The sequence below is a fragment of the Actinia tenebrosa genome, unplaced genomic scaffold (genome assembly GCF_029948245.1).
Source record: "Actinia tenebrosa isolate PJP-AT-01 unplaced genomic scaffold, QUT_ActTen_1.0 PGA_scaffold5__44_contigs__length_20552954, whole genome shotgun sequence".
Lineage (NCBI taxonomy): Eukaryota > Metazoa > Cnidaria > Anthozoa > Actiniaria > Actiniidae > Actinia > Actinia tenebrosa.
Window position 1 is genome coordinate 1916324 of NW_028292582.1, and position 26446 is coordinate 1942769.

A 26446-nucleotide genomic window follows, 5' to 3' on the forward strand; every position below is an offset into this window, starting at 1 on the left:
TGCCCTAGGCCTTAGTGTCTATAGATATTCCATGGTGTGTAATAAGAAAGCATTGGGCAACTGTACGTTTTATCCCATATCATGCATCCTAGTGGCAGAAAGACGGTCTTTATAACGGTTTTCCTGCGTCTGTATGAGCTGTCTATTTTCTATATGGTATGGAACACAATTCTATGTAAATTATCACAATGTAACGAAAAAAACCCGAACGTTTACCATTTATTGAAAGTGCCAGTCAAAGGGTTAAAGACTTCATCATTTCTACTTAAACATTAAGAATGTTTTTAATTTTTTTATCTTAATCAATCAAGTAATTATTTGCAATATATATAATATTTGGTCGATTTTCCAGCCGCCTTACAGGTACTGGTCAAGAGCTTGAATGCAATATGTATTCCTTGATCCATTTTCCTTTTCGTCACAATAACCTTGATCACTAATGCAAGGCGATCAAGTCAGTGCAATTAGTTCCAGGAAGAGGGGAGGGGAGAGGGGGAAATCCTTTTAGCACATTTTCTTTCTAGACGACGATAAGATTAGCAGCAAAACAAACTCGTTTCCATAGAGATTGAATTGGTCACGTGTACGTGGTATTGACTATTTTAGACCCGACACATAAAGATGACATTTTAAACTGCTCAGCGCCTCAGGGTCACGACAACAAGATCGTTTTCCAGGTTCTTTCACAGTGAAGTAAGTGTGCAAGTGCTGTTACCAACTCTTCTTTCATGGAGTGTCTATAGGTCTATAGCTTCTTTTTGTTTGTATTTGTGTTTGATGATGTGGCTCCTTTTGAGACTACGTTTCAAAGACTCTTTCGAATCAACCTTTTTCTCTCGTAAACTGAGTGTTTTTGGGAAGCACGGGTGGCGTACCGCGTAGCGCTTGCCTCTCACCAATGCAAAAATCAACTTCGATTCTAATTTCAAAGTGAAATTTAAGTGGACGAACTAACAGCTACTCTGTGGAAATACCAATACTGAAACCTCAAAGCCCATTCATTTATGTGCTCTTGGGCCAAGAGTCGTGAAACCGTAATCTTGGAATTAAATTTTTCCCGTTTGGTAATTAGGCGTCTTCATTTTCTCTTCATTTTCAAAGCTTACTTTGTTGGTTTTTATTTTAATTTATGTTATTAAGCTATATCATACTGAGGAATCTTTGATTGAAGTTTCCTTGCTGCGTCTAGCTTATTTCGAAGCCGCTATTAGTGTCGTTAGGCAATGCACGATACTATAGCGGCTGCAAAATAGACAGAGGGATTTCCTAATCTTCACGTTTCGTCTCAGCAGCTATCACGATGTTCATCCACTCTTTTTTGGTCCTTTTCCTATCTGCCATACTGTTGGTCGGCATACCTGTTTTTGGAGAGCAGCTACAGTGTCCTTCAGACTGTAAGTAGCGGTTGCCCTAGCGACGATAGGTTTCAAATCGTCTCCATAGCAATTCGTCGTGTAATATATGAAATAAAACTTAGGTGGCCAAAAGATCTAGAGAGTAGATAAATGCTAGGTGAAACGCTATCGTCAGTATAGCTTCCATTTAGACCTTGCAGTATTTTTACAGGTTCCTAGTCTTAACGGGTGGGGGGCAAACCCCATTTCCAACCTACAATTTTTGATACAAATCCCCCTTTCCATCGTCTAATTAAACTTTTTTCTTTGAGGATATTTTCCCATTCTCATTGTGTTTCGTTCGTGAGCTAAATCTCATTTTTCCAGGACCGGCAAAAGGCAAATCTCAGTTCACATTCAAACCAATCAGGAGGCTCTTTATATTCTAGGGTGTGTGAAAATCTTTGAGGGGGGGGGAGGCACGGCAAGAAATCACAACAATAACTTAATAACGGTAATAAAAATCGAATCTATGCATTTATATTTCATGTGAACCAATATTTTGTGGAAGGGGGGGGGGGGGGGGGATGGGGATTTGAGCCCACATGAGTTGGAAACGAAAATCGCTGAATAACCTTCTAGATTTTAACGTAGAAATGACGTCACTGCAAAACTGAGGTGTCATGAGCCTGCAAAAACTGACCAGCCAAAAATAACAGCATGTCCGCCATTGCAATGAAAATATAAAACTCATAAAGTGTTGTGTCACTGTTATTAAGCACCTATTAGCAACGATAGTCTTTCATTTGGGGACCTGGAAATCCGTGATTTCAAGATAAAAAGTTACACCTCAGTTTTGAAAATTTTCTCAAATCTGATTGGCTAACATTTTTTATCAGAGCACCTGGGGGTTATTAGTATGGATACGGTCAACGTCATGAAATTGAAACTAACATACGGTTTTATTCATCCAGATGGCATTACCTTTGGTTCTTTTGTTTTGAAAAAAGATGGCGTAGTAGTACCAGGTGTTTATATAACTGGTGGGCAATATACTATGAGTGGGACAATACAAGTGTATCCTGGAGCTGCACTTCCCTCTATAGACGCAAAGTTTGACGTGTGGGTTACAGCAACCGGCACAGCCCTCTTTATACCTTTTAAAAAGACGTTTTCGATCATATGTGAGCAAGATAGGCCTTGGTAACCATTTTTTTAGTTTTCTCACTTTTTAGCTTTTCTCCACTCCACTCCACTCCACTCCACTCCACTCCACTCCACTCCACTCCACTCCACTCCACTCCACTCCACTCCACTCCACTCCACTCCACTCCACTCCACTCCACTCCACTCCACTCCACTCCACTCCACTCCACTCCACTCCACTCCACTCAAATTCAAATGTTATTTTCATTTAGTGTCCTGAACGGCTTAACCTGCTCATATCTGGCGAGTAGTTTCGGCATCTCGAACCTATGTGATGCAAACTCAGCAATCTACCCTGGAATCTACACCTTTGAACATCATTTCACTAGATCTGACGAGTCATCCATGCTGAATGGAGTGGTCATGGTAAGAATTGGTTCAGTTAATAAAGACAACCAACCCACCAACCCACCAACCCACCAATCCACCAATCCACCAACCACCAACCACCAACCCACCAACCCACCAACCCACCAACCCACCAACCCACCAATCCACCAATCCACCAATCCACCAACCCACCAACCCACCAATCCACCAATCCACCAATCCACCAATCCACCAATCCACCAATCCACCAACCACCAACCCACCAATCCACCAACCCACCAATCCACCAACCCACCAACCCACCAACCACCAACCCACCAACCCACCAACCCACCAACCCACCAACCCACCAACCCACCAACCCACCAATCCACCAATCCACCAATCCACCAACCCACCAATCCACCAATCCACCAACCCACCAATCCACCAACCCACCAACCCACCAACCCACCAATCCACCAATCCACCAACCCACCAACCCACCAACCCACCAATCCACCAATCCACCAATCCACCAACCCACCAACCCACCAACCCACCAACCCACCAACCCACCAACCCACCAACCAAGGACAGGGACATTACCTTCGTCTTGTATTTCCTTTTCTAGAATACTGCATCAGCTACCATAACAATTCAACTATTTGACAGCAGCAATGGAGGACAAGTCGGATGCTTGAGAAAAGAGATCCCTATTCTCCTTGAGTAGTTTAACCAGTAAACAAGCGATAAAATAAATCAAGTGCATTTACTTTTCAGGCTAATGTTTCGTTTCTTCAAATTTTAATGCCAGTGAACAAGCTTCTCTCCCTGGAATGTCATAAGTCTTCCCCTTAGCCGTTCTTAGTGTCGTCACGCGAGGGAGCGTTGCGTGACGACACTAAGAACGGCTAAGGGGGAGACTAGGATGTCATAGGAGGCATTTCATTTATTAAATATACAAAACTTGTCTATGGCAGTAAAACCTCCTTTAAAAAATATCGATCATTGTGTTACTCGTGGTTTATAGTAAGGTTATTGCAAATTTGTTTTCTCATAGTAATCAGTAATTTCCAAGATGACAAATAAACTCAAATTACATCATTAGCATATTGGAAGCATGAACCTTGAAATCTCCAAGATGCATCACTCAAATTCTATAAAAATATTTTACCATTCAGCTGTTCACTTATTTAGTTTCGATACCGGAAATATTGAGTTAGGGGGGCATTTTTATTGACAAAAATTAAAGCATCAAGGTAATAATAAAATAGATGTAAGTATATTAATCTGGTCGTCTCGTTTCCTGAAGACTTTTATCAATCATAACGATAACTAATCTTGACCAGTGAGTCTATGCAAATGCCAAAAGCACACAGAAGACGGTTGGACAGGAGTTGTTTGTAGACAACATCCAAAGTGATGACGTCATATTATTTAAAACAATTTTGGGATTTTGTTAATTTCTTAAAAAAATTGCAAAAGTATGATATTTTTTGGAATTCTATTATATCCATTATAAATCGAACATCGCGTACCTTATAATCCCGGTTATTAGGCCCACTTCTAGTCATAAAGCCCTCTCCCTTGGTTGCAAGCCCCTTCCTTCCACCCGATTTATGGGCCCGATCTTCTTGCGGGTAATAAGCTCCCTTCACTATAATACGACATTGCGCTCAGATTATAGTTTTCTCGACGAAAATAACTAAATACAAATCATTTGGAATTTGTTGTTCGCCTAACTTCTAATTTCGCGAGATCCAAAATTGCATCCTAGCGTTTCAAATAGTTTACCTAGCTTTCCCAACTGTGACAGGCTTCAGTCACGGAAACACAATCTTTGTATATACATGTATCAAGGGTTCCGTACTATACTGCTCTAAGCGCATGCTCAAGGGGTCAAAAAGTGGGATCATGGGCTGTAAAAATTGCTATACTCTAAGAGGAAATTGTTTTCAATAACAAGCAATAATGGCAAAAAGCGCCAAAAACTAGACTTTCGTATGAGTTTTGATCCCAATTTTCGTTTTGGGTTAACACTCAAAACCCTTTTTATACAGTTAGAAAATGATGCAATATGATAGAATGCCTTTTTGAAGCGCAATTTTCAATTGTACAAAGATGTTTTGTTGCCTTTGTGTTAGAATGTAGCTTTGTCAGGCTTTTTTATAGAAAATATATGGGAAATAAGCAAATGTTGGCCTAAACCTGATTTTTGAATAAAATTTTTGCTTTGGGTTAACACTCTGATTCCACTTTCATCGGTCATCTCCACTTCCAAACAAGTTCAAGAAAAACGTTTTTGGCGCTCACTGCTGGAATACGGAAAGAGTTATGTCTTGATTGTGCTTTTTTTATCAAGAACATATTCAAGAGCAAGTAGAATTAAGCTAATTCCAAATTGGGTGGAGTTTGCATTGCAGCTCATTTTAGTGCTTATTCAGGGGACATATTTCCAAGATAGCGTCCGAATTTCGTCCTTAGCAAATAGAACCATTAGCCAACTTTAAGAGTACTTAAAAAAACCCGCAGGCATACAATGAAATGAATATAAAACGGTTTTCTAACGCATATATCTTCTTTTTAAAATAACAAACAAATGAAAAAATTTTGTTTTTCTATTTTTCCTATGAAAGTTAAAATTCAGAAAAAAATGACGTGGTAAAAATGAAATGGTATTTCGACCAATTGGAGCGCGCGAAAGAACTCTGGTATTTTATAATAATTTTATAATAACAACGGCTGATCAGAAAAAAACTTCCCACAACATAAGGATTTATTTTGAATGATTTAAAGCATACAGCAACCAAATAAAATAACCTATAACATAACTAATTATAATATCTAAAACATCCCCGAATTTTAATGACATGTTAGAAACTTGTGAAAAAGTAAGTTTTGAAAAGATTCTTCTATGATTACTAATGATGACATTAATGAGTTTAGTAACATGTAGCCATACTTTTTCAAAGGTTTCATATCTGCATTTTTCATTCCGTTTTTGTCAATAGTGATGAAAAAATGTGAATTCAAATTTAGCTTAGTGCGCCTTTAATTTCTCGCTTACAGCCTCTTAAAGAGACAAAAGTGATGTAACCGAAGAAAGCGGATTCGAGTTGTCTTCCCCTCCGTTCTGATTATTTTTAAGGTGGACTCCAAGGACAATGTCCAGACAGCCGGTTCTTTCTCCAGTCTCGGAATTGAAGAATTCGGCGGTCACGTGCAGTTCGACTTCAATCTGATCCTGAATACAAATGACCAAATATCTGTTAGACTACCATGACTGATTGGAATCAATCCAGTGTCACCTTAAGCTCTCATGTGCCTCATGCATTAAGGAATTCAAGATCTAGTTATAAGGGTATTGATTGATTAGGGCAACAAAAAGAGGTAACCATCTCTACGTACGTGTATGATAATGCATCCCAGGAAGTTTCATTTAGCCTGCTTTAAGGGTATTTATCAGGTATAAAGTGAGGTCATTGTACTTACTGCACTTAGAGTATTCAACAGTGATGACACGGTGCCTGAAATATTTTCTAAGCCTTCAGGAAGTTTAAATTGGCTGTCAAATCGTCCGTTTCTAAATCTGGAATTGGCATCACACATGCCTTGGCCTTTCACACCAAACATGTCATTCATGTCATGACAATCCATGTTTTTGCGTTCACTGAAAAAAAAGACACGAAATATTCCGTTACTGAATACCAAATGTGCCTAGTAGCAGGTTGAAGGTTATGTTCTGAATATGCGCTGTAGCAGTTGTTAGTCACCAATTTCGTTTTCTTTCTTTCTTTTTTTTTTATATACTAAGCTACTTACCAGAAACGCATTCCTGGTCCACAGTCCAACTCCCTGGTAAATGTTGTCCCGAAAGTCTTGGATCTTATCTTGAGTTCAATGGTCACCTCGGCGTCCATGGTCTTAACATTGGCAACCTTGACCTCAACAGGACCGTCTGCAGTGTAAGCACCTTTCTGCCAGTCAATCTCCTCAGCCTCCACGTTATCTCTTCTCAAAACGAAGTCATTTAAAACTAACCCATCTGAAATATCATAAAATACAACAAATCAATTTGTGAGGAGCTGACTGATGATAGAACAAACAACAGCAAAACAATAGACCCCAAAACCAGCCAAGAGTAAACTCAGATTTGTTAGTAGTAGTAGTAAAACTTTATTTAAACACGATAATCTCTTCATAACACATGCTCTTCCAGAGAGTCGTGTATATGCAGTCAATTCAAAAAACGTTGTCGTCGACTGGCTCAAGCCTACGCGACTGGACCGAAAGAAATATGGGTAAAAGTCACTGAAGCGGTTTAAATATTCGTTCTGAATAAATTGTTCCCGCTAGTAATAAGATAATAATGGCAAGAAACAATCCATCAAATGCATGTCTTTGGGTTTAGGGAAAGAAAAACAAGGTAGTTATGATTCAGTTCACAATTTCGAAAATATGAAGGCATTTAAAAAACGTCTCCTTCAACACTTCCCGCTCGCCTACGAACGTTCGTGCTGTAAACCAGGCATAACTAGTCAGATAAAATTATGCAGTCAACTCGGCTTCCATGATTACTACCCATAGTTCCTTTCGGTCTAGTCGCGTAGGCTTGAGTTGCTCGACGACAACATTTTTTGAATTGACTATATACAATACTTAAAATTATGGTGATAAAAATACAAAGTTCCAAAACAAAATCAACTTATGTTATAAATAAATTTAAAATATGGTATCTTAATTAAATCCTAATGATTATTGTAACGGTTTTGCTTCATAATGAGTTCTTGAACAATTACAATTTGTTCTTGTAATGTATATTTCAATAATTCAAGATTTGCTTGGAGAAAACGAACCGCCTTTTTACTGTCATGTCTATGGCTGCTGTTTCCAAGCATATTTTGGGGTCTTCATTTAGAATGGGAAGGTGAACATTACTATAATAACCATGCTACTCACAGCTCTCGGGGCAGCGATGCCAAGGGCTGTTCCTCTGCATTGGGAAAGACGGGAAAGATAGGCAAGACACTCCTGTCCAGAACACTGCTGTCAACCCAACCAGCACAATTAGAGAGTTGATCGACATCTTTCACACTGTAAAAAGAAAAAAGGAATCACTTAGGAGTTTCCCGAGGTATTTGAATCATGAAGGGTTTTGTTATTCCTCCCTAGTCAAACAGGCACGTTTTTATAAACCACCATCTGAACTCATATTATCGTGACTGAGCTGTAGAAATGTTTTTTTTCCTAACTTTCAAAACGACTTTCGACTGACTAGTTGGAAAAAAAAAAAAAAAAAAATTTCCACAGATAGAGAACTGAGAACTCGGGACATTCTTGCTACAAATATGAAAACAATACTAACACTTGAAGCAGCCACCTTACCTAAACCACTCATGACGATGAAAAGGTTTCAAGAAATGATGAAACACGATAAATCAGGATTGGAATCAAAAACGTTTCCGCTTCTCTTAACCAAAAAGGGAAAACAAGGAAGCCAAAACGAATTATCAGGTTTGTGGAATTCATTACTGAACAGTTTACGATCAGACGAATACTACTTAAAAGAATATTGAGTCGGCTACCAATTTCTGACCTTCTTTTGAAATGAAATAGGTATGCCTTTAAACGATACGGAAAAATTAAAGTTTAAGAATCCATTACTTGCTCTTTATACTAACCTTAGCTTCTTGTAGATTTTCGATGGAAGGTTCTTTGTTTGTAAACAACTTTGATAGTGAGTTTTCCTGGAAAAGCTACCTCCTCTTAAATAGAAGTAAACCAACCTCGTTTTGGTGACCAAGTCGCCGTTGTCATGGTGATTGTTTAAGCTTAGTGAGAGTATGGTTTGCTATTATCTTATAGATGACCATTCAGTTTAATGGCACTTAATTACTTTCCGTAATCTGGATATCAATATTGATGCTTGCTCGAAATGTTATAAAATTGTTTAACGTTCTTGTGGCAAACAACGTTCTTCAGAAATATATTATAGGTACGAAAAATTCATACATTTGATGTAATCTATATTCATTCATCCATATTCATTTTTTTCCCTTTCCTTTTGTTTCCCGTTCATTTCCCTTTTCCTTCATTAGCTTTTGAACTCTAATTCATTTAAACTTTTGTTTAACGGCGTTTGAGAACGAACTCATTAGATCAATACACATCGCTAAGTAAATCTAATCTTTATATGTCGGCCTACACTCGCCGCAAATATAAACTGTGCGGTGCGTATGATAGTAAAATATTGTATTTATCTCTATAAAGCTACATTCCACGAAATCAATATCATTCTATGATAACACTAATACTTAACAAGTATCAAGCTCCAAGCTTAAGGGGGAAATCAACTTATAAAATCAGGTCATTTGATAATGAAAATCTTATAACTTGATACCTGTGGGAATGTGTTTTCAAGTCTTTAGAAGAAACGTTAACATTTTAATAACCTGTTAGGCTAAGATTTTCAATTTAGACCCCCTTCACATAAGGACCTGTTTTAGGCTAAAATTTCAAAGCAGGTTCTTATTTTATCAAATAGATTCAAATCTAAAAAACTATGGATCAAATAAATTAAGTGTAGTTTTAAAGTGCATTTAGGGTTTGTATTTGCCAATATTGTAGTCAGAGAAACTTTATGCATAATTTATATCAATAATTATAGACCACACCTAGCAAAAAACGAGAAAATAAGAATCTGTTAAGAACCTAAATAGCCTAAATTCGCCCGTAAACACCATTCATATACGAATCTTTTTAGGCTAATTTGGAGAAATCTAGGTTCTTATACGCGGGTTTTCACTCATACACACACACACACAAAAGCTTGAAAAGCCATTTTTGCCAAAGTAGTCTCCCTTACAGTTCCCTCTATTTTTAGCAAGCTTACCGTGCGTCTCGCTTTGATGCAAAGGCACGGCTACCTTTCAAAATGGCGCAGTGAACTGATGGTACATATAACACAAGGATCCAGGAATGTTTCTAGGAGTGGTGGTGGTGGGGTTGGCACCGACCAGGATTTTCGATTAAAGAGGGGTTACCCCCTTTGCTTACAACCTCAAGCACCGATAATCCAGTAAATATAAGTAGATCTTGGGGAAGAGGACGGTGGGGGAGGGGTGGGGGCTGAGCTCTTCCTGCACCTCTCCCCTAGATCCGCCCCTGTGACAGATGCAACTTGATTCACTAGATCTCTCGTGAATGCCTTCAAAAGGCAGGGTTTGCAACTACCCAATTACGTGAGCTTTCTGATCATACAACTAGGAAGCTAATCCAATGTTCTTTGGTACGTCCGCAGCTAGAATACTGTTCAAGCTTATGGTCCCATACACTGCAAAACACCGCAGATTGATAGAGGACGTACAAAGACATGCTACAAAGTTTATACTAAACTACCCAAAGACAAGTAAATATATATCTCCAGTTTATACAAAATACAAGACCCTTAACTTTGATGCTAATTGCTATCGTCTGACCAGCTCGCATAAACAAAATTACTTCACTTGTTCCTTTTTTTCCAAGAGTAATTAAGCTCTGGAATGAACTTCCATCACATTCTAAAAACCTAACCTTAAAAGACTTCAAAGACATTTTATATAAAGATGTATTGTGATGAAATGCTAAAGTAGTGTACAAGCCACCATAGTCTATTCGTTGACTTGACTTTCGTGTGTCTTCTTTATCGTTTTTTTCTTGTGTGTATTTTTCCTTTTCATATTTTTCAAGAACTCAACCTGTGTCATTTATAATAATTTTTTTTGTATCTCCATTTTTTGGGGATATTGACACGCAATTGGGGCTTAGCCCTGTTACTTTATCCCTGCCAATGCGACGAACTGATTAAGATAAAATAAATAAAAGCCCAGCCCCTTAATTTTTTGACATAGTTTTATGAATTAATTGAGATATTTTTTTGTTTGTCGGCTATCTTTTCGAAAAAAAAAGAAAAAAAAAAGAAAAAAGAAAGAAACACTAAGGAAGCAAAAAAATTGATAAATATTAAACTGGCAAAGACATAGGGTGGAAAAGTCAAGGTGAACTTTCGCTGCAAGGATTTCGTTTAAAAACAAATTCAAAAAATTCGTTTGCTGTTGAACATCCCCCTGGTAATAATGTAACAAAACCAGTTTAACATAAAGGATCTCTAACGTAATATATTTTACTACCATAAGAAAAGCTGATAATCCTACATAATAAGAGTCAATATTTTAACGACACTGCCGCCCTTTATGATTGAGGTAAAACGAGTCATTTGGTAATTAGCTGTGACTCTAGCTGTAGCAAGTTATAGCCAGAACATTACCTTTCTGTCATGGAGAACAATCCATAAAATAGTACATGTATCTATACATTGTTTTTTTCATTTATAATTATTGTTATCATCGATGAAAGAACAAAACTCGTCTTATAACACCAGCCGTTTGGGAACAAAAACACTTTTTAAAAGATTATGCTTAATTTAGAAAAATTCAATTAGCTTACATTAAATTTATTGGTCATGTATAAAGCTACTGCCATATAATATAAAGCTTTAACAATCACCATGACAACGGTGACTTGGTCACCAAAACGAGGTTGGTTTACTTCTATTTAAGAGGAGGTAGCTTTTCCAGGAAAACCCACAATCAAAGTTGGTTACAAACAAAGAACCATCCATTGAAAATCTACAAGAAGCTAAGGTTAGTGTAAAGAGCAAGTAATGGATTCTTAAACTTTAGTTTTCCGTATCGTTTAAAGGCATACCTGTTTAATTTCAAAAGAAGGACAGTATTTGGTAGCAAAAGTCTTTTTAAAGAACCTTAAATAATGAATTCCAGAAACCAATCAATTAATTACTAGATCAGTATTATTTTATTTTTCTCCTTTTTACTTGTACTATTTTTTTCTTCTTTTAAATGGTTAAGCGTAAAGCATTTTCATTCCAATCCTAGTTTATATTTTATCCATAATATTAGAACAATTGTTATTCAGGTTCATTTTCAAAGGATTTTTCTACAGTTCAGTTCAGATGGTGGTTTATAAAAACTTGCTTGTTTGACTAGGGAGGAATAACAAAACCCTTCATGATTCAGATACCTCGAGAAACTACTAAGTGATTCTTTTTTGTTTTGTTTTTACAGTGTGAAAGATGTCGATAAACTCTCTAATTGTGCTGGTTGGGTTGACAGCAGTGTTCTGTACAGGAGTGTCTTCTTTTTCTTTCCAGAGGAACAGACCTTGGCATCGCTGTCCCGAGAGCTGTGAGTAGTTTCCATAGCAATGGTCATGCTCCCATTGTTTGCCTCTGATATAAAATTATACTTAGTATTGAAACAGCTTTCATGCCTGTGACAGTAAGAAGGCGGTTCGTTGTCTCCAAGAAATGATTGAATAATTTTCTTAGCGCTGTCAATCGATATTCACATGTTCAGTACAGAAAAAGAACAAAACTTAGCGTGCTCTTGGTTGGTCCTGGGGTCTATTGTTTTGCTGTTGTTTGTTCTATCGTCAGTCAGTTCACAGCTCCTCACAAATTGATTTGTTGTATTTTATGATATTTCAGATGGGTTAGTTTTAAATGACTTCGTTTTGAGAAGAGACAACGTGGAGGCTGAGGAGATTGACTGGCAGAAAGGTGCTTACACTGCAGACGGTCCTGTTGAGGTCAAGGTTGCCAATGTTAAGACTATGGACGCCGAGGTGACCATTGAACTCAAGATAAGATCCAAGACTTTCGGGACAACCTTTAGCAGGGAGTTGGACTGTGGACCTGGAATGCGTTTCTGGTAAGTAGCTTAGTATGAAAAAAAATAAAAAATAAAAAAACGAAATTGGTGACTAACAACTGCTACAGCGCATATTCAGAACATGGCCTTCAACCTGCTACTAGGCACATTTGGTATTCAGTAACGGAATATTTCGTGTCTTTTTTTTTCAGTGAACGCAAAAACATGGATTGTCATGACATGAATGACATGTTTGGTGTGAAAGGCCAAGGCATGTGTGATGCCAATTCCAGATTTAGAAACGGACGATTTGACAGCCAATTTAAACTTCCTGAAGGCTTAGAAAATATTTCAGGCACCGTGTCATCGCTGTTGAATACTCTAAGTGCAGTAAGTACAACATGACATCACTTTATACCTGATAAATACCCTTAAAGCAGGCTAAATGAAACTTCCTGGGATGCATTATCATACACGTACGTAGAGATGGTTACCTCTTTTTGTTGCCCTAATCAATCAATACCCTTATAACTAGATCTTGATTTCCTTAATGCATGAGGCACATGAGAGCTTAAGGTGACACTGTATTGATTCCAATCAGTCATGGTAGTCTAACAGATATTTGGTCATTTGTATTCAGGATCAGATTGAGGTCGAGCTGCACGTGACCACCGAATTCTTCAATTCCGAGACTGGAGAAAGAACCGGCTGTCTGGACATTGTCCTTGGAGTCCACCTTAAAAATAATCAGAACGGAGGGGAAGACAACTCGAATCCGCTTTCTTCGGTTACACGTACATCACTTTTGTCTCTTTAAGTCTTAAACGTCAAAAAACACGGCAAATATCAGTTTCAAAATATGTAAGGGAACATATCATATTTATTATCATAACACAATACAGTCTAAGCTTTACTGTGTATTTGTAAAATTGTAACGTGACGAATGATTCTTTTTTGGCTTTGTCAATTAAGCCGAGATCTTTGATTAACTTTTCTTAAAGATTCAATCAGATTTATGAAATGAATATAATGGTTCTTCTTAATTGTGAGAATTTTTCCCCGTAGATATTACTATTTGTATAAAGTGATGAAATTCTTCAGCTGGCATTAAAGGGATTTCCGGAACGACTTAGAACAAGTTTGGGTGGTGCGCGTTGCGCAATGGACCCTGCCTCCTCAAAATTGTCTTTAATCCGAGGCTAACATCAAATACAAAAGAAATCCCTTTTTCTCATTTCTTTTCTATCTCCATGCTATTAGAGAAGAGAATTGCGGCCCGGTCCTTTCAACCTGGGTTAAGGCGTTCGAGCCTCCGGACGGGCTAGTTTTCGTATGTGAAAAGAGTTGTTTTATGGTTCTCTCGTTGTTACCTCAAAAATCGGACGTTTTACCAAGTGGGTTGAATTAGATTAATAACAATCTAAACTTTCTTTCCATAATAAGCAATTAGTCCTCGAGCCCGAAGGGGCTATTGAGAGTCAAATGCAACTACTAGTCGGTCAAATATATAGATGCAAACAAGTTTTGAATTAAAGTGAAATTTAATGCTTTGGTTTTAAAGCTGGCTTTTTTCGCTACTAATAGGCTATAACTATTAGCCTTAGCCATTAAGAACGCAGCATTGATTACAGACCACTTGTTGGATTTGACTAAAACGAAGAGAGAACCCTCCCTTCTTTACCCTCGGCCCTCTCCCCCTCCCATAGAACCAAGCTACGCAGGCTAGCGATACCGAATCTAGGTCGACTACGCGAGCGCTCTCGCCGCTACGCCACCCGTGCTTCCTTTTAGAGTGTTTGATAAAATTTGTATCCTAATCTATTGATCGCAATTTGAACTGGTACTGAACTGGTACAGATCTTAGCTTTCTAGTCGAGTGCAAAGCCTGGACCTTGAGTCCAGTTCCTCTGGGTCAGCACGACGAAGCGCTTTTCACAGGAATCCCAAGCAAAGCAATTTCAATTTTGAAATTTACTTAATATAATCTGAAATCTGAAGTTTCAATTCTGAAGTATGAAATTTAGGCTTCAACTCTGAAGTCTGACAATTAGGCTTCAACTCTGAAACTCGAAAAGAAAAAAGCTTGAGTTTTGCTAAATGTAAACATAAGGCTGGGCAGCGCTGCATGGCTGAAGTCTGAAGTCTGAAATATCCTAATTCTGAAGTCTAAAGTCTGAAGGCTGAAATGTCCCTCCAGGGCTTCCGTAAAAAATAAAAAATAAAAAAAATAAAATAATAATAATAAATAAAATAATAAATGAATAAAATGAAAAAAAGATAAATAAATAAATAAATAAATAACATAAATAAATAAATAAATAAATAAATAAAAATAATAAATAATAAATTTAAAAAATCTTTACACCAGACAAAGTTTTTTTAAAATTTTGGTGCATTTCTATTCAAATATTTATCAAGATTGATTAGTTTATATTTAGACAAAATGTTTTTAAGTGAGTTTTTATTCTTCTTTAATGTTCTATTTCTTTTCTATTACAAGTTGGCCTTTTACGATTAATAGGCTTTAAAAACAGCAAAAACAAACAAGACCTTGTCACACTGTAGGAGTAACCTCAAATAGTCGAAGAAGGAAATAAGACAACACTTTGCTTTTAGCTAAAGTACAAAACTCTTGAATGAGGCATTTCCATATCGAGCAAGGGACTGGAAATTGACTGAGAATTGAAAATTTGATCAAGTTTGTGCAAATCGTATAACGAAATATTGTTTAAAACATTTCAATATGCAAAGAATGTATGGTTGGTATAACGTTTAGAGGGATACGGGCATATTTCTCTATAGTTTTGGCAGTCTTTGAATGCTCAAGGAATTGATTATATATTGTAAGCGGTTTAAAATAAACTTGGTCGATACGCTGTTTTGTTTTATGCAGCTCGTCCACATCATTGGTTATTGTTCCTCCAAACATAATTGAAATTTTTTTAACGATCTTACCAAGTCCCTTAATCGATATGGAAACGGCTCATTACCCTGATTTACGGCAACAGTTTCCTCTGTTAGGCCAACATTACCAAGAACGCTTATACTCTAATTTCAAGCAGCGTTGTCGGTCTGAGATCTGAAATGGCGATCTGAGACTACTAAACGAAATATTTGTGATTTTATGTTTTCTGGGTGAAATACGAAAAATTGCAATTCTCACTCAAATGTCTTGCTTCATATTCCAAATTAAAAGGAAACTACGTTGTTTGACATTAAATATATTACACTAGACGATTACCGATATGCGCTGTCAAATGAGTATCGCCGGCGTGCTCACATCGAAAACGAGGCATTTTCGGGCAAGATCTTACGCGCGTTTATTAGAAAACTGCTATAAATTATAGAAAACACATATAATTTTTTTTTGAATATGTTAATGATAAAATACTTTGGAGTTTTTTAGTTCTGAATCAGGATAATGACTTTTTTGTGAAAAATTTTCATTTCAGACAAAATGTTTTCTTTGAGTGTTGTAGAACTCGCTTATAGCTCTATGGTTTCCAAAGGTTTTAAATGAACTTTGCCCCAAAATGCCTCGTTTTCTTTTCTGCGCCTGCGATATTTATGAAAGCGCTCGCGCATCTCGGAAATCGTCTATTTGCAGCGTGTTACTGTGTCTCAGGTTTCAGATTTTAGATTTTAGATCTCCTACCGACAACGTTTTTTGAAAAAGGTGTATATATACTACAATAAGGCTAGGACAGTCTCGACGGGTACAACGATAGAAGGCCAAAATACTGTCTACTGACATCATTCAAGAATGGAAACCCTCTATATATTTTATCTCTACACTAAATGGAATACAATGGTGTACGGTTTAGTTATGGACCGGGATTGATATAGTCATGCATCCAACTTGCTGTCCTCCAACCCTGAAAACGGCCTTTGCTGAAACACTCCCAGATAACTGTTGAAGTAGAACATCGACTAGTTAGACGGACTCATGAGTTTTTTAACAAAAGCAATGCATTTGTATCAATTGTTTGACATTATCTTCAATTGCACGTTATATCGTCGCGGCCATGTTGGTGCCATTTAACAAAATATTACTCATTACAATCCATTGTTAACTGCACCAAGATGCCCGCTTTATTTTTGTCTTTTGACTCTTTTGAGAATGCTTGCAACCCAGCATCTTTGTATGTACATTTTTTACCATGTAGTTACAGCTCACTATCCAGGTGATCTTGGGGAACGCGCGCAAAGGATTTTTGTAGTTGATCAGGCGGTCCTAGTTTAAGTTTTTTATCGGCGAACAAAGAAGTATCATTTCACGATAATTTCATCAAAGAATTGAAAGCACAATGCACCATTTGAACGGCCATAGGTAGTCGTTTTAAGTATAGGTAGAATTTTAAATCCATTGAATTCTAGCCCGTATAAAGAAGCTAGGAAATCAAGGATTCAGAGTTGTTTTTTCTGACTGGGGCCGGCTTGTTTCCCCCCCCCCCCCCCCCGGCATAATACACTAATAGATTAGTTGGACCGCCTGACCAGATTTCTTCTGAGCGATGATTTTCAATTTGCTAGATTTTGATGGGCTGTCAAAACGAGATCACCTGGATTGAAGATATATTAGATGCTCAATAAACGTGGGAAAAAAAAAAAAAAAAAAAAAAAAAAAAAGAAAAGAAAAAAGGAAGCATTGTATTAGAGACAGTTTCAGTGTTGTGTTAGGAGCCTAATATCATTTAGAATATAGGGTAAATAGGATTTACTTTTAAAATGGAAATTCATTTGAAATTATTGGGAAATAAAACACGCTAAAGCAGGCCAAGAGATATTGGCATACGCCACTCCAATGTCGAGGATAAAAAGTGGATCGAGATGGCATCGCAGTGCATTGTGGGGCTGTTTTAGGGGACATATGTCGAAACTGGCGTCTATTTTGTCCCCTAAAGCAGCCCAAAGTACATTGCCAATGTCAACTCATTTTCCAACTGCTATGACGTTTTACTTATATCAACAACGAGGACAAGAATCCTGAAGAATCCATCGGATGCTTTGTGACGTCACGTATGGTAACAGCATTGTCCTGAAATGCAAGTCCGGAAACAAGGGAGACGCCCCTTCCCTCCATACAATCATGAATGGTTTTCTGGTGAAAGTGTTTGGAAGTTATTGCCTAAAATGTACTCAGTAGTGTGCACCAACGACATTTATAGTTGATTGGGTAAGAAAAACAAAAGATGTATTCAGTAGTGGCAGATAACCCCAGACTATCAACACGTTTTTTAAGTAAAGTAACTTCAGCTTGTTTTTTCGACCAAAAACGCGGTCTCTTCCATGCAGTTTTAAACCAGTTTAAAAAATTGACTATGGGGGAGAAACTATTGTTGATATTTGTCCAATGATCTTCGAGATCATAATTTCGGGATTCCTGTGGACTAACGTCCTTGTGTCTGTCCAGGATTTATGTAAATGACATTTCAAGCGACATTGACTTACCTTCTATTCGGCCTCATAAACATGATTAAAGATATTAAATAAGTAAATGATATGGAATATTGCCTCTAATGCTAATATAAGTATATTGTGAACAAAAGTATAATAAACATTATAAGGCAAAATAAAAAGAAACCCGTCTTTACCTTTAATGTAGTAGTAGATGGAATGGTTGGCCTAACATTGAAGTCAAAGTTATGATTCTGGAATAGTCCAGAACCAGAACAGAGACCAGTACCACCCATTAACGTAGCGAATTGACTGCAACTCAAAGTCCTTCCACTTCCGGAACTGTGAAATGAAATGAAAACACTATAGAATGAAAGCCAAAATTAAAAAAATAAAATAAAATAAAGCGAATAAGCAGTAGCGTATAAGTGAGGCGAATAAGCAGTAGCGTAGAGGGGACAAGCAAAAGTTTGCTTTAGGCACCGACATTTTATTAATTCATGCGGGATTCCTGTGGATTTGGCGGGAAAAGGGTACATCCCCCCACTGCCTTTAAGATCGAGACCTCGCTACGTCCCCGAATAAGAAAAAAAAGACGCAAAGTATTATGGGGATGTGAAAGTATAGAATTAAGGTTCTCTGTAATATATATATCGTACGGTTGGTTCTTTCTCCTTCTAGTGAGTCCACTTTAAGTCCACAATAGACCTTAGAACCCTACTAGGCTATATATGGCTGATCATCATTAAACCTTACCAATATTCACTCAACTCAGCACGATCGCACAAATTGATTGACAGGAACGAAACTGCTGCCTTTGCGTATTCCACTTTAACCTGCACTTGAGTCACTTGGGAGGTGCCAACGTTTACGGACACTGTTCCACTAATATCACGCTGGCCTCCCGCAAGGGGGATGTAGCCGTTCTCGACGTTAAAATTCGTTAATCTAATTGCAGAATTACCTATGGAATAAATACTTGCAATTTAGATCGTAATAAGGGGAACATTTCATCAGAAACAAGGCTAACGGTTTAAAAAATAAAATCGTTCTATTAAAAATCGTTCATACAAATCCCCTTTCATGTGTTTTCTCGTGCACGACCGTCAAACAAAGAAATGATATTCTAGCGAATTTCACGAGGACTGAAATGGGAATACATTACGCCCAAGTGGATTTGTCTATTTTTTATTATGCATTTTCCCTATCTTTTTGGGCTACCTGTGGATCGCGCCAAAACGCGTTTGCCTGCCCCTCCAACTCTGGTATTCTCGCTACGCCACTGCTGCGTACCCAACGATACGTTTTTCAACTTTCCGTTAAAGAAAAAAAAACTTCATTGTCCGGCTGCGTTCTCAATGCAAATGACAATGACCATAAATTTATTATTTTGTGCTTTTTTTGACATTTTCTGACGTTTTTTTATAAATTAATATAAGGAAAAAGCGTGGTTGCTCCTTGTAGTGTAGTGGTTAACACATCCCTCTCAGAATCCTGCAATCTGATTGGCTAACGTACTCACTATCTATCCTGTGATAGATAGCGAGTAGCGAAAAACAAACAAATGCATGCAAGTTTCGTCGAAATCTCTGCTTGGTCTCTTAAAAAATCTTAGAAAATACAAGACTGTATCAAGGAAAGGAATGGAGGTTTTGGAAAGTACAGATAAATGAAAAAACTGAAGAATTATAGCAATTTTAACACGAAAAAGCGCCCGTCATATTTCATTGAGATTTTCATGTACAAGCTTATGACGGACAAACAACTAACTACTGAGATAATGTTGGCATTTTAAAAGATTTCCTCAAAGAACAGGAAACATTCAGAAGACAACTTCTTCACATGTATTCAAGAAAAATTTAAAAACGGTAAGAACAGACGATACAATAAAGAAAGTGCAAGTTAATGACAAGAATCTAAAGCGAATTGTAAACATGGCAAGGCTTTGAATGATCTGACAACAAAATATTATAAAATAATATAAAATAATATAAAATAACCAGTCCAGTCAGACAATAACTGAGATAGGGGTATTGGTTTCACGCTCCGGGCAATGGGCTACTGTCGAACTAGAATATCGATAAGATCCCGCTAAGGGCATATTATATTTTTCTCTGCTTATTTCATTAATCACACTGAACACATCCCCTTGCTAAAGATATTTCATCAATTATACAAATCTTTGTATTTTTGATTGCAAATAACTTTATTGGAAATTTTTTTCGTAGCAATCACATTCTAAAGATACACATTTTTGCTTGCTTTTTTGAACATGGTGCTTATTTTTCCAATTAGGTTTTGTTTAATAAGTAGCGGTTCTTTAAGAAACACTTTCTTTGAATTTCTTTGAATCGATAATAAATATCGTTGAAAAAGACGACAGGAAGATGTTAAAACACCAAATACTTTTGTCTCTCAATTAGATTTTATTTCTTAAATTCATCAAGAATGAAAAACAAGAAGAATTGGATTAACGTTTCACAAAATCAAAGAAATCTGTAAATCTTAAAATTTCCTTGTCTTTTTTCCTTTATGAAAGCATTTGAGCTCCCGAGAACACCCATAAATTGCCCCAATGGTCGACCTTGATAGTACATTGATTTCATATCAAAAATAAATTACTTACCGCCATGACAGTCGTTCACAGTTATGGTAGCATCTGCCGTGCACAAAAACACAGCAGTCACGCAAAGGAGCACCACAAGAGACTTGATGGACATGACGAGTGCTGTCAACGGGTGAGTACACAGGTAAAATAAACGAATAATAGATTTAGAAAAAGAAACGGAAAGAAAGAAATGCAGAAATTGAGACAGAAAGGAAAAGAATAAGTAGAAGAAGAGCAGAAGTAGAAAAAGCAGCAAGAACAAGAAGAAGTTAAGAAGAATGAAAAGGACATGCAAGAAGAAAAAGACGAAAAAACAAAAACAAAAAACAAAAAACAAAAAACAAAAAAAAAAAAAAAAAAAAAAAAAAAAAAAAAAAAAAAAAAAAAAAAACAAGAAAAAAGAAAGAAGAAAAACAAGAAAAACAAGAAAAACAAGAAAAACAAGAAAAACAAGAAAAACAAGAAAAACAAGAAAAACAAGAAAAACAAGAAAAACAAGAAAAACAAGAAAAACAAGAAAAACAAGAAAAACAAGAAAAACAAGAAAAACAAGAAAAACAAGAAAAACAAGAAAAACAAGAAAAACAAGAAAAACAAGAAAAACAAGAAAAACAAGAAAAACAAGAAATACAAGAAAAACAAGAAAAACAAGAAAAACAAGAAAAACAAGAAAAACAAGAAAAACAAGAAGAAGAAGAAGAAGAAGAAGAAGAAGAGGAAGAAGTAGGACATATATTTACTTCATGTTTCACCGCAAATTTCACTTTCATACTATGTAATTAACCCTAAAATCCCCTGGTCTGGCACTGAATTCATAACTGGGCTTCAAAAAGTGATATTAAGCAGTTTCCCTGAACGTTTTTGAGGAGAAAAATCTCCAAAGTTAAAATGCACTGATTTTTTCTCGCGGTTTTCTTTCCTCTGCAAGATTCAACTTAAAAATCCTGATTCAGGATTCAATGTTATTTTAAATGATAATAAAAAATAATAAAAACATATATAAATATTTTATCGTATTGGGCTTTCGATAAAAACTTACCTTTTTAAAAATGGAGATGTCTTTTGCTTAAATCTGGTGTTCTAGCTTTCGTACTCAATCAAGAGTGTGATGTCCTCTCGAACAAATTGATTGGGTTTTATACTCTTCCCGGCCGGTTCAACATATGAATTTTAGCACAGTTTGATATCATTTTGTCAAATTCTTTTCAAACTTATATATCAAATTGAGCTGATCAAACTATTTTCAAGACAGCGTGTGAGCAAAATGAAAATCTCATAAACAAATAATGCAACACAGAAAACAGTAGGAATTTACGAGCAATTACATCTGCTTGGTCCAAAAATTGATAAGTTCAGCGATCGACTAATTAGACTTTAACAGCAAGAATCCGTAGGGAAAAGGAGCAATATTATTCTTTTTGTAATTACATTGTGTTTTTTTAAAACCCATAATTGAAAATATCTCGTTCAAATAACACTCATTAAAGTAAGAAAAGATTTTCCGAAAAATAATTAAATTTATTAGAACATATTTTTCTATACTTTTAGTGATGTGACTACATGAGGTATCCTCGTTATAATTAGAAGTATTTTCTAAAATAGGTATCTCAAAGTTTGCCGGTATGTTGGAAAAACTAATACCAATTCAAGTGACAATTTTATTGAAGTGGTATGATATATTCCTTGCTTCCTTGCTTCCTTGCTTCCTTGCTTCCTTGCTTCCTTGCTTCCTTGCTTCCTTGCTTCCTTGCTTCCTTGCTTCCTTGCTTCCTTGCTTCCTTGCTTCCCAGAAAACCAAACATTTTTTAAACGTTAAAGCCATTTTTGAAGACATTCAACCGTTAGTTTTTTCTTAACAATCCCTACTTCATCGTTCTTACAGCGTGTGCACGTTTAAAGGAAACAGCTTTATTTTATTCTATTAACATTTTTCCTAAAGAAAATTAGCTTGTGCCAAAACTTGTAGTGTAGTGGTCGTCACCAACTTCTTCAGTGGGTTTTTTATCTCACCCTTATACAGGCTATAGTGAAGGCAGACGGGGTCTGCGGTTTAAAGTCCTTAGCGCATCCTAAAAGACTTGAAGTTCTAACCGTGTGCAGATGTAATTGCAAAAGCAGCACTTTCTCCTCAGTTATTTCAAAACCCTGAGCGTTGGTCCGGCCGGGACTTGAACCATAACTTCCCGCACAAGTTCAGGCCAAGGCTCTTACCAACTCAGCTAAGCTAAATGATGGGCCTTTTTATGTGAATGTAAGGGCATTTAGTCATGTTTGGAATGCTTTTGATTTAGTATTTTCAATCTAAGATCAAAAATATGTACACTAACGTACATTATCAAGAGCTATTTTCAGTTAGCGGACAGACTTTCGGACCATTTCTTTGACATATTTGCTTTTTAAAACAAACACGGCACAAAACATCTTGCTTTATTAGATATTGTAGACACAAATTCTAGATTTTTAATGGGGGAAAAGCTCCGAAATGACACCAGACATTACTCTATATTTAATCTCGTAACTAATTTCAAAGTTATTTTTGTTTGCAAGTCCTTAAACGAATATTGTTGTCTAACCTTAGTTAACAAGAAAACAAACAAACAAACAAAAAAAAGATTGCATTTTTTTCTACTTTGCTGTAAGCGCCCCGCTTGCGCATTTATCTATACTTATACTTATACTTTTCTAGTTAGGAACCGGTCATTTATTAGAGGGGGGGGGGGGGGGGGGGATAGGCTGGTACATTTTTATTTCCCATGGCATATTTTCTTGTGGCCCCTGTTCTTTCATGATGCATAAAGTAACGTGGCCCCAAGAATGAGAACATAAAATAACACGACCCAACTCAGACCCAACCTGGGCCTAAGAGTCTTGAAACACGTCGATTTCCTTTGCTATCTTGCATCTTCACCCCTGACATCCATAACATCCATACACTTTCGGTTCTACCTACACATGAGCTCATCATACAAACTTACAAGCAAATTATTTTTCAATACATCATATCAACACCGCCCCCTCCACTCGTGCCATGGCCATATGCAGCATATTTCCCCCATTCCCTGTGTTACCTTCAAATTAATCCTTACAAATTTCATATTTTCCTATATCTCTTCCAGTCTACAATACTCATACGAACTGACTTCCATCCATACCCTCATGCTCTATAAACACTCTTACGCACTCCTTAACATTTTACCCACCGAAAACCCTTTCCCCTCTCCCCTTGCTTGGGTCCGAATACCTGTGTTTTCCATAGTATTCTCGGATTCACTTCCGAGATTCTATGCTTTAAATTTGCTATGAAAATGTAAACTAAATAGCTTTATACACTATATCAAACCTGAAATAGTTGACTAAAAACGCATGACCCCACAAAAATGTTTGCAAAATTTCATGCAGCCCCTCATTTTTGGTTGAACAAAAAGGTATGGCCCCCTCCCCATTAGAAGTAAAGAAAGAAACAAAAGAAAGAAAGAAAAAACAAAGCTGACCATAGCTTCCAGACTAAAATTAGAACAGAAAACTACATCTAACAAATTATTTTTTTAAATTGAAATTTCTTCACGTTGGAAGGTTTCTAGAAGTTTCCTAATCACTGTTGGTAGTGTCGAGACACCTGGACAAGAGAAGACTTTCGTTCGTTTGCACACCTGCTACTTTGACCAATCAAGGGGTATTATTGAAAATCTATCTAGTTTCGAAGTTTTAAATCTATACTTAAGCAAATAAAATGATCAGGTTTTGTGACAGAGTAGGCATCAGGTGAAAACCCGTACTACGGCGCACGTTTGAGTGATTTGCCATTGTCCATCTTATATCGACAAAAAATATGACTAGATCAATTATAGAATATAATCTGCTCAGTTTTCGAATGCCGAATATAAAATTGCAATTCCCGGTTTACCTGGGCAAAGAAACTGTCACACATTTCAAACTGCCTCTTGTAATTCCTAACAATTGATAACATAAAAATAATAATCACTCCAGTTAAGGAGGCTCTGGGTAGTTCTGGTCTGGCGCACACCTAGCAGCATTGAAACGGCTAACTTCGTCTTGAATAACTCAATCTGCAAGCGCTTTTTACATAATGTCAGGAAAGGATTAAAGGTTTCAAAAATGATAAATTAGTTTAAAGCGGCCTTTTCATTATGACGTAATGATGACATCATAGAAATCGTTTACCGCTTATTTTCTCGAAAACTAGACCTAAACTTTCAAAGCGACTTGCACCAGTCGATAGTGTTCATCAAGGCACCCAACATATTGCAATATGAAAAAATGTATGAGAGCGTTTTCCAAATATTACGCGATGAATATTTTCATGGACTTTTACTATTATTTCCAGCGTGTCAACTTTATACCCTCGAAATCGGGACTTTAATTTAGTGGATTCAATATTTTTAGTAGCTAGAATATAAGTACGGATACAGACACTGTCCTTATTCAGTATGAATCAAATTGTGACTTTCTTTCTAACGTTATGGATTTTTTGATATGAAGCTAAATGACCCCATTTGTTGTAAAGCGATAGAAAATATCGATGAAAGCGGCATTCAAAAAATCGTCGAACGATTTTTTTCTAAATGAAGTCACTAGAACATGTATCTTTTACAAATATTCTCCTTTAATTTCATATGTATTGAAGGGTTTTAAGGCAGTCAAATAGCGTGAATAATCAACAAGCAGCCGTGAGCGAAAATAGCTGTGAGCATACTTATTTTTATGATTTATATTTTTAAATTACTACATGTTAAGAGCCTGGGTGATATCCTTTTGATTCATTCGTTTTCTATATCATATCGTTCACTCGCTTTCGGTCCCGCTCGTTCGCGATACATATACAGTCCTTTGACTAAACGATGTCGTTTGATCGGCTTCATCCCTACGCGCATAGACCGAGAGGACGGCGGGGATAATTAATTCACAGTTACTAGCTGCCGCATATGTTATCTAACACGTCTTGAGCTCGCCATTTAATTTGCTAAAACCATGCCTCGAGCATACGGCGAAGATTTAAACTGGCGAGCAGTTTGGATGACGCAAGTTCTGGGTAATTTACCCGTTATCCTTTTCGGTCTAGGCGCGTAGGGATGATCCGATCAACGACAACTTTTGAACTCGCAAATAGAAACAATATCAACTTTTGATATGGGGTAATCTTCCTTGATTAGATATATTTTTTGGTAACTACCGGAAGGTTTTAGATAAAACTATTATTCGAAAACAAAAATATTTGTACCACTTCAGTTTTAAGCGATAAAACTAAAAGACAGGCAATGTTCAATTGCGCTTCAAATTCTAAGCACTCCCTTCCCCTTTAATCCCCCCTCCCCTTTCCCTCACCCCTCTCCATCTCCGGTGATAACCTCTGGAAATCCCAAGGGAGAAGGAGAGGGCTTTATAATTTTAATGGTGGTATTGGGTAAAAAGGTAAGTTGAAATCATGTGCTGAATTTAAAAACCTGCATGGAGAATAATAGAAAAGTTGTAGATGTTAACAATATCACCAGTGATCACCAGGAGATTCACCTTCCTACCTTTTGCTAATAACGATCCACTAAGATTTGATGTCTGAGACCCCCCGGCTCCCCAGTTATAGTTTTACATTCCAGTGTGTCAAAAGGGGACTAGCACAATAACCCTTAAAGGTTTAATAATCACTGGTTAAAAGTTTTTCCTGATATTCGGATGGCAAGCAATATATTTTGGCGAATTTTTATAGGTATTTTGTAATTATAATAATCATTAATAATTCATGAGCGTTCTGTCCAATCCGGACACGCCATTTGTGTCACATGCAATTACTTGTATGCAAGATACATATCCAAAGAAACTGGAAGCATGGGGAGGGTTTGAATAGCTGCCAAGGAAAGGTTGGGGTT

At 36.8% G+C, this 26446-nt stretch overlaps 4 protein-coding genes across 5 annotated transcripts; 2 read left to right on the forward strand and 2 right to left on the reverse strand.

The window, feature by feature from the left end:
- The first annotated feature begins 622 nt into the window (after window positions 1-622).
- Window positions 623-3624, forward strand: LOC116307940 (uncharacterized). 2 transcript variants are annotated; one of them, XM_089038153.1, is made up of 5 exons: window positions 623-693; window positions 1293-1394; window positions 2309-2537; window positions 2753-2906; window positions 3484-3624. In XM_089038153.1, exons 2-5 carry the CDS (start codon window positions 1301-1303, stop codon window positions 3580-3582), a joined length of 576 nt encoding a protein of 191 aa, XP_088894279.1. In that variant the 5' UTR covers window positions 623-693; window positions 1293-1300; the 3' UTR covers window positions 3583-3624. The 2 variants fall into 2 exon arrangements, with proteins under 2 accessions (XP_088894279.1, XP_088894280.1); XM_089038154.1 differs by having other exon boundaries at window positions 640-693; window positions 1290-1394.
- Window positions 3625-5605: 1981 nt separating this feature from the next.
- Window positions 5606-8608, reverse strand: LOC116307946 (uncharacterized). Its single transcript, XM_031718280.2, has 5 exons — window positions 8534-8608; window positions 7812-7946; window positions 6675-6897; window positions 6345-6522; window positions 5606-6096 (listed from the first exon to the last, which is right to left on the reverse strand). Exons 2-5 carry the CDS (start codon window positions 7936-7938, stop codon window positions 5926-5928), a joined length of 699 nt encoding a protein of 232 aa, XP_031574140.1. The 5' UTR covers window positions 7939-7946; window positions 8534-8608; the 3' UTR covers window positions 5606-5925.
- A 2871-nt stretch (window positions 8609-11479) lies between these two features.
- On the forward strand, window positions 11480-13684 carry LOC116307944 (uncharacterized). The gene is made up of 5 exons (XM_031718279.2): window positions 11480-11533; window positions 11975-12094; window positions 12397-12619; window positions 12772-12949; window positions 13200-13684. Exons 2-5 carry the CDS (start codon window positions 11983-11985, stop codon window positions 13374-13376), a joined length of 690 nt encoding a protein of 229 aa, XP_031574139.2. The 5' UTR covers window positions 11480-11533; window positions 11975-11982; the 3' UTR covers window positions 13377-13684.
- Window positions 13685-15003: 1319 nt separating this feature from the next.
- On the reverse strand, window positions 15004-21675 carry LOC116307947 (uncharacterized). Its single transcript, XM_031718281.2, has 5 exons — window positions 21604-21675; window positions 20583-20684; window positions 18713-18920; window positions 18154-18298; window positions 15004-16469 (listed from the first exon to the last, which is right to left on the reverse strand). The coding sequence occupies exons 2-5, from the start codon at window positions 20674-20676 to the stop codon at window positions 16380-16382; spliced, it is 537 nt and encodes a 178-aa protein (XP_031574141.1). The 5' UTR covers window positions 20677-20684; window positions 21604-21675; the 3' UTR covers window positions 15004-16379.
- Between the last annotated feature and the right edge of the window lie 4771 nt (window positions 21676-26446).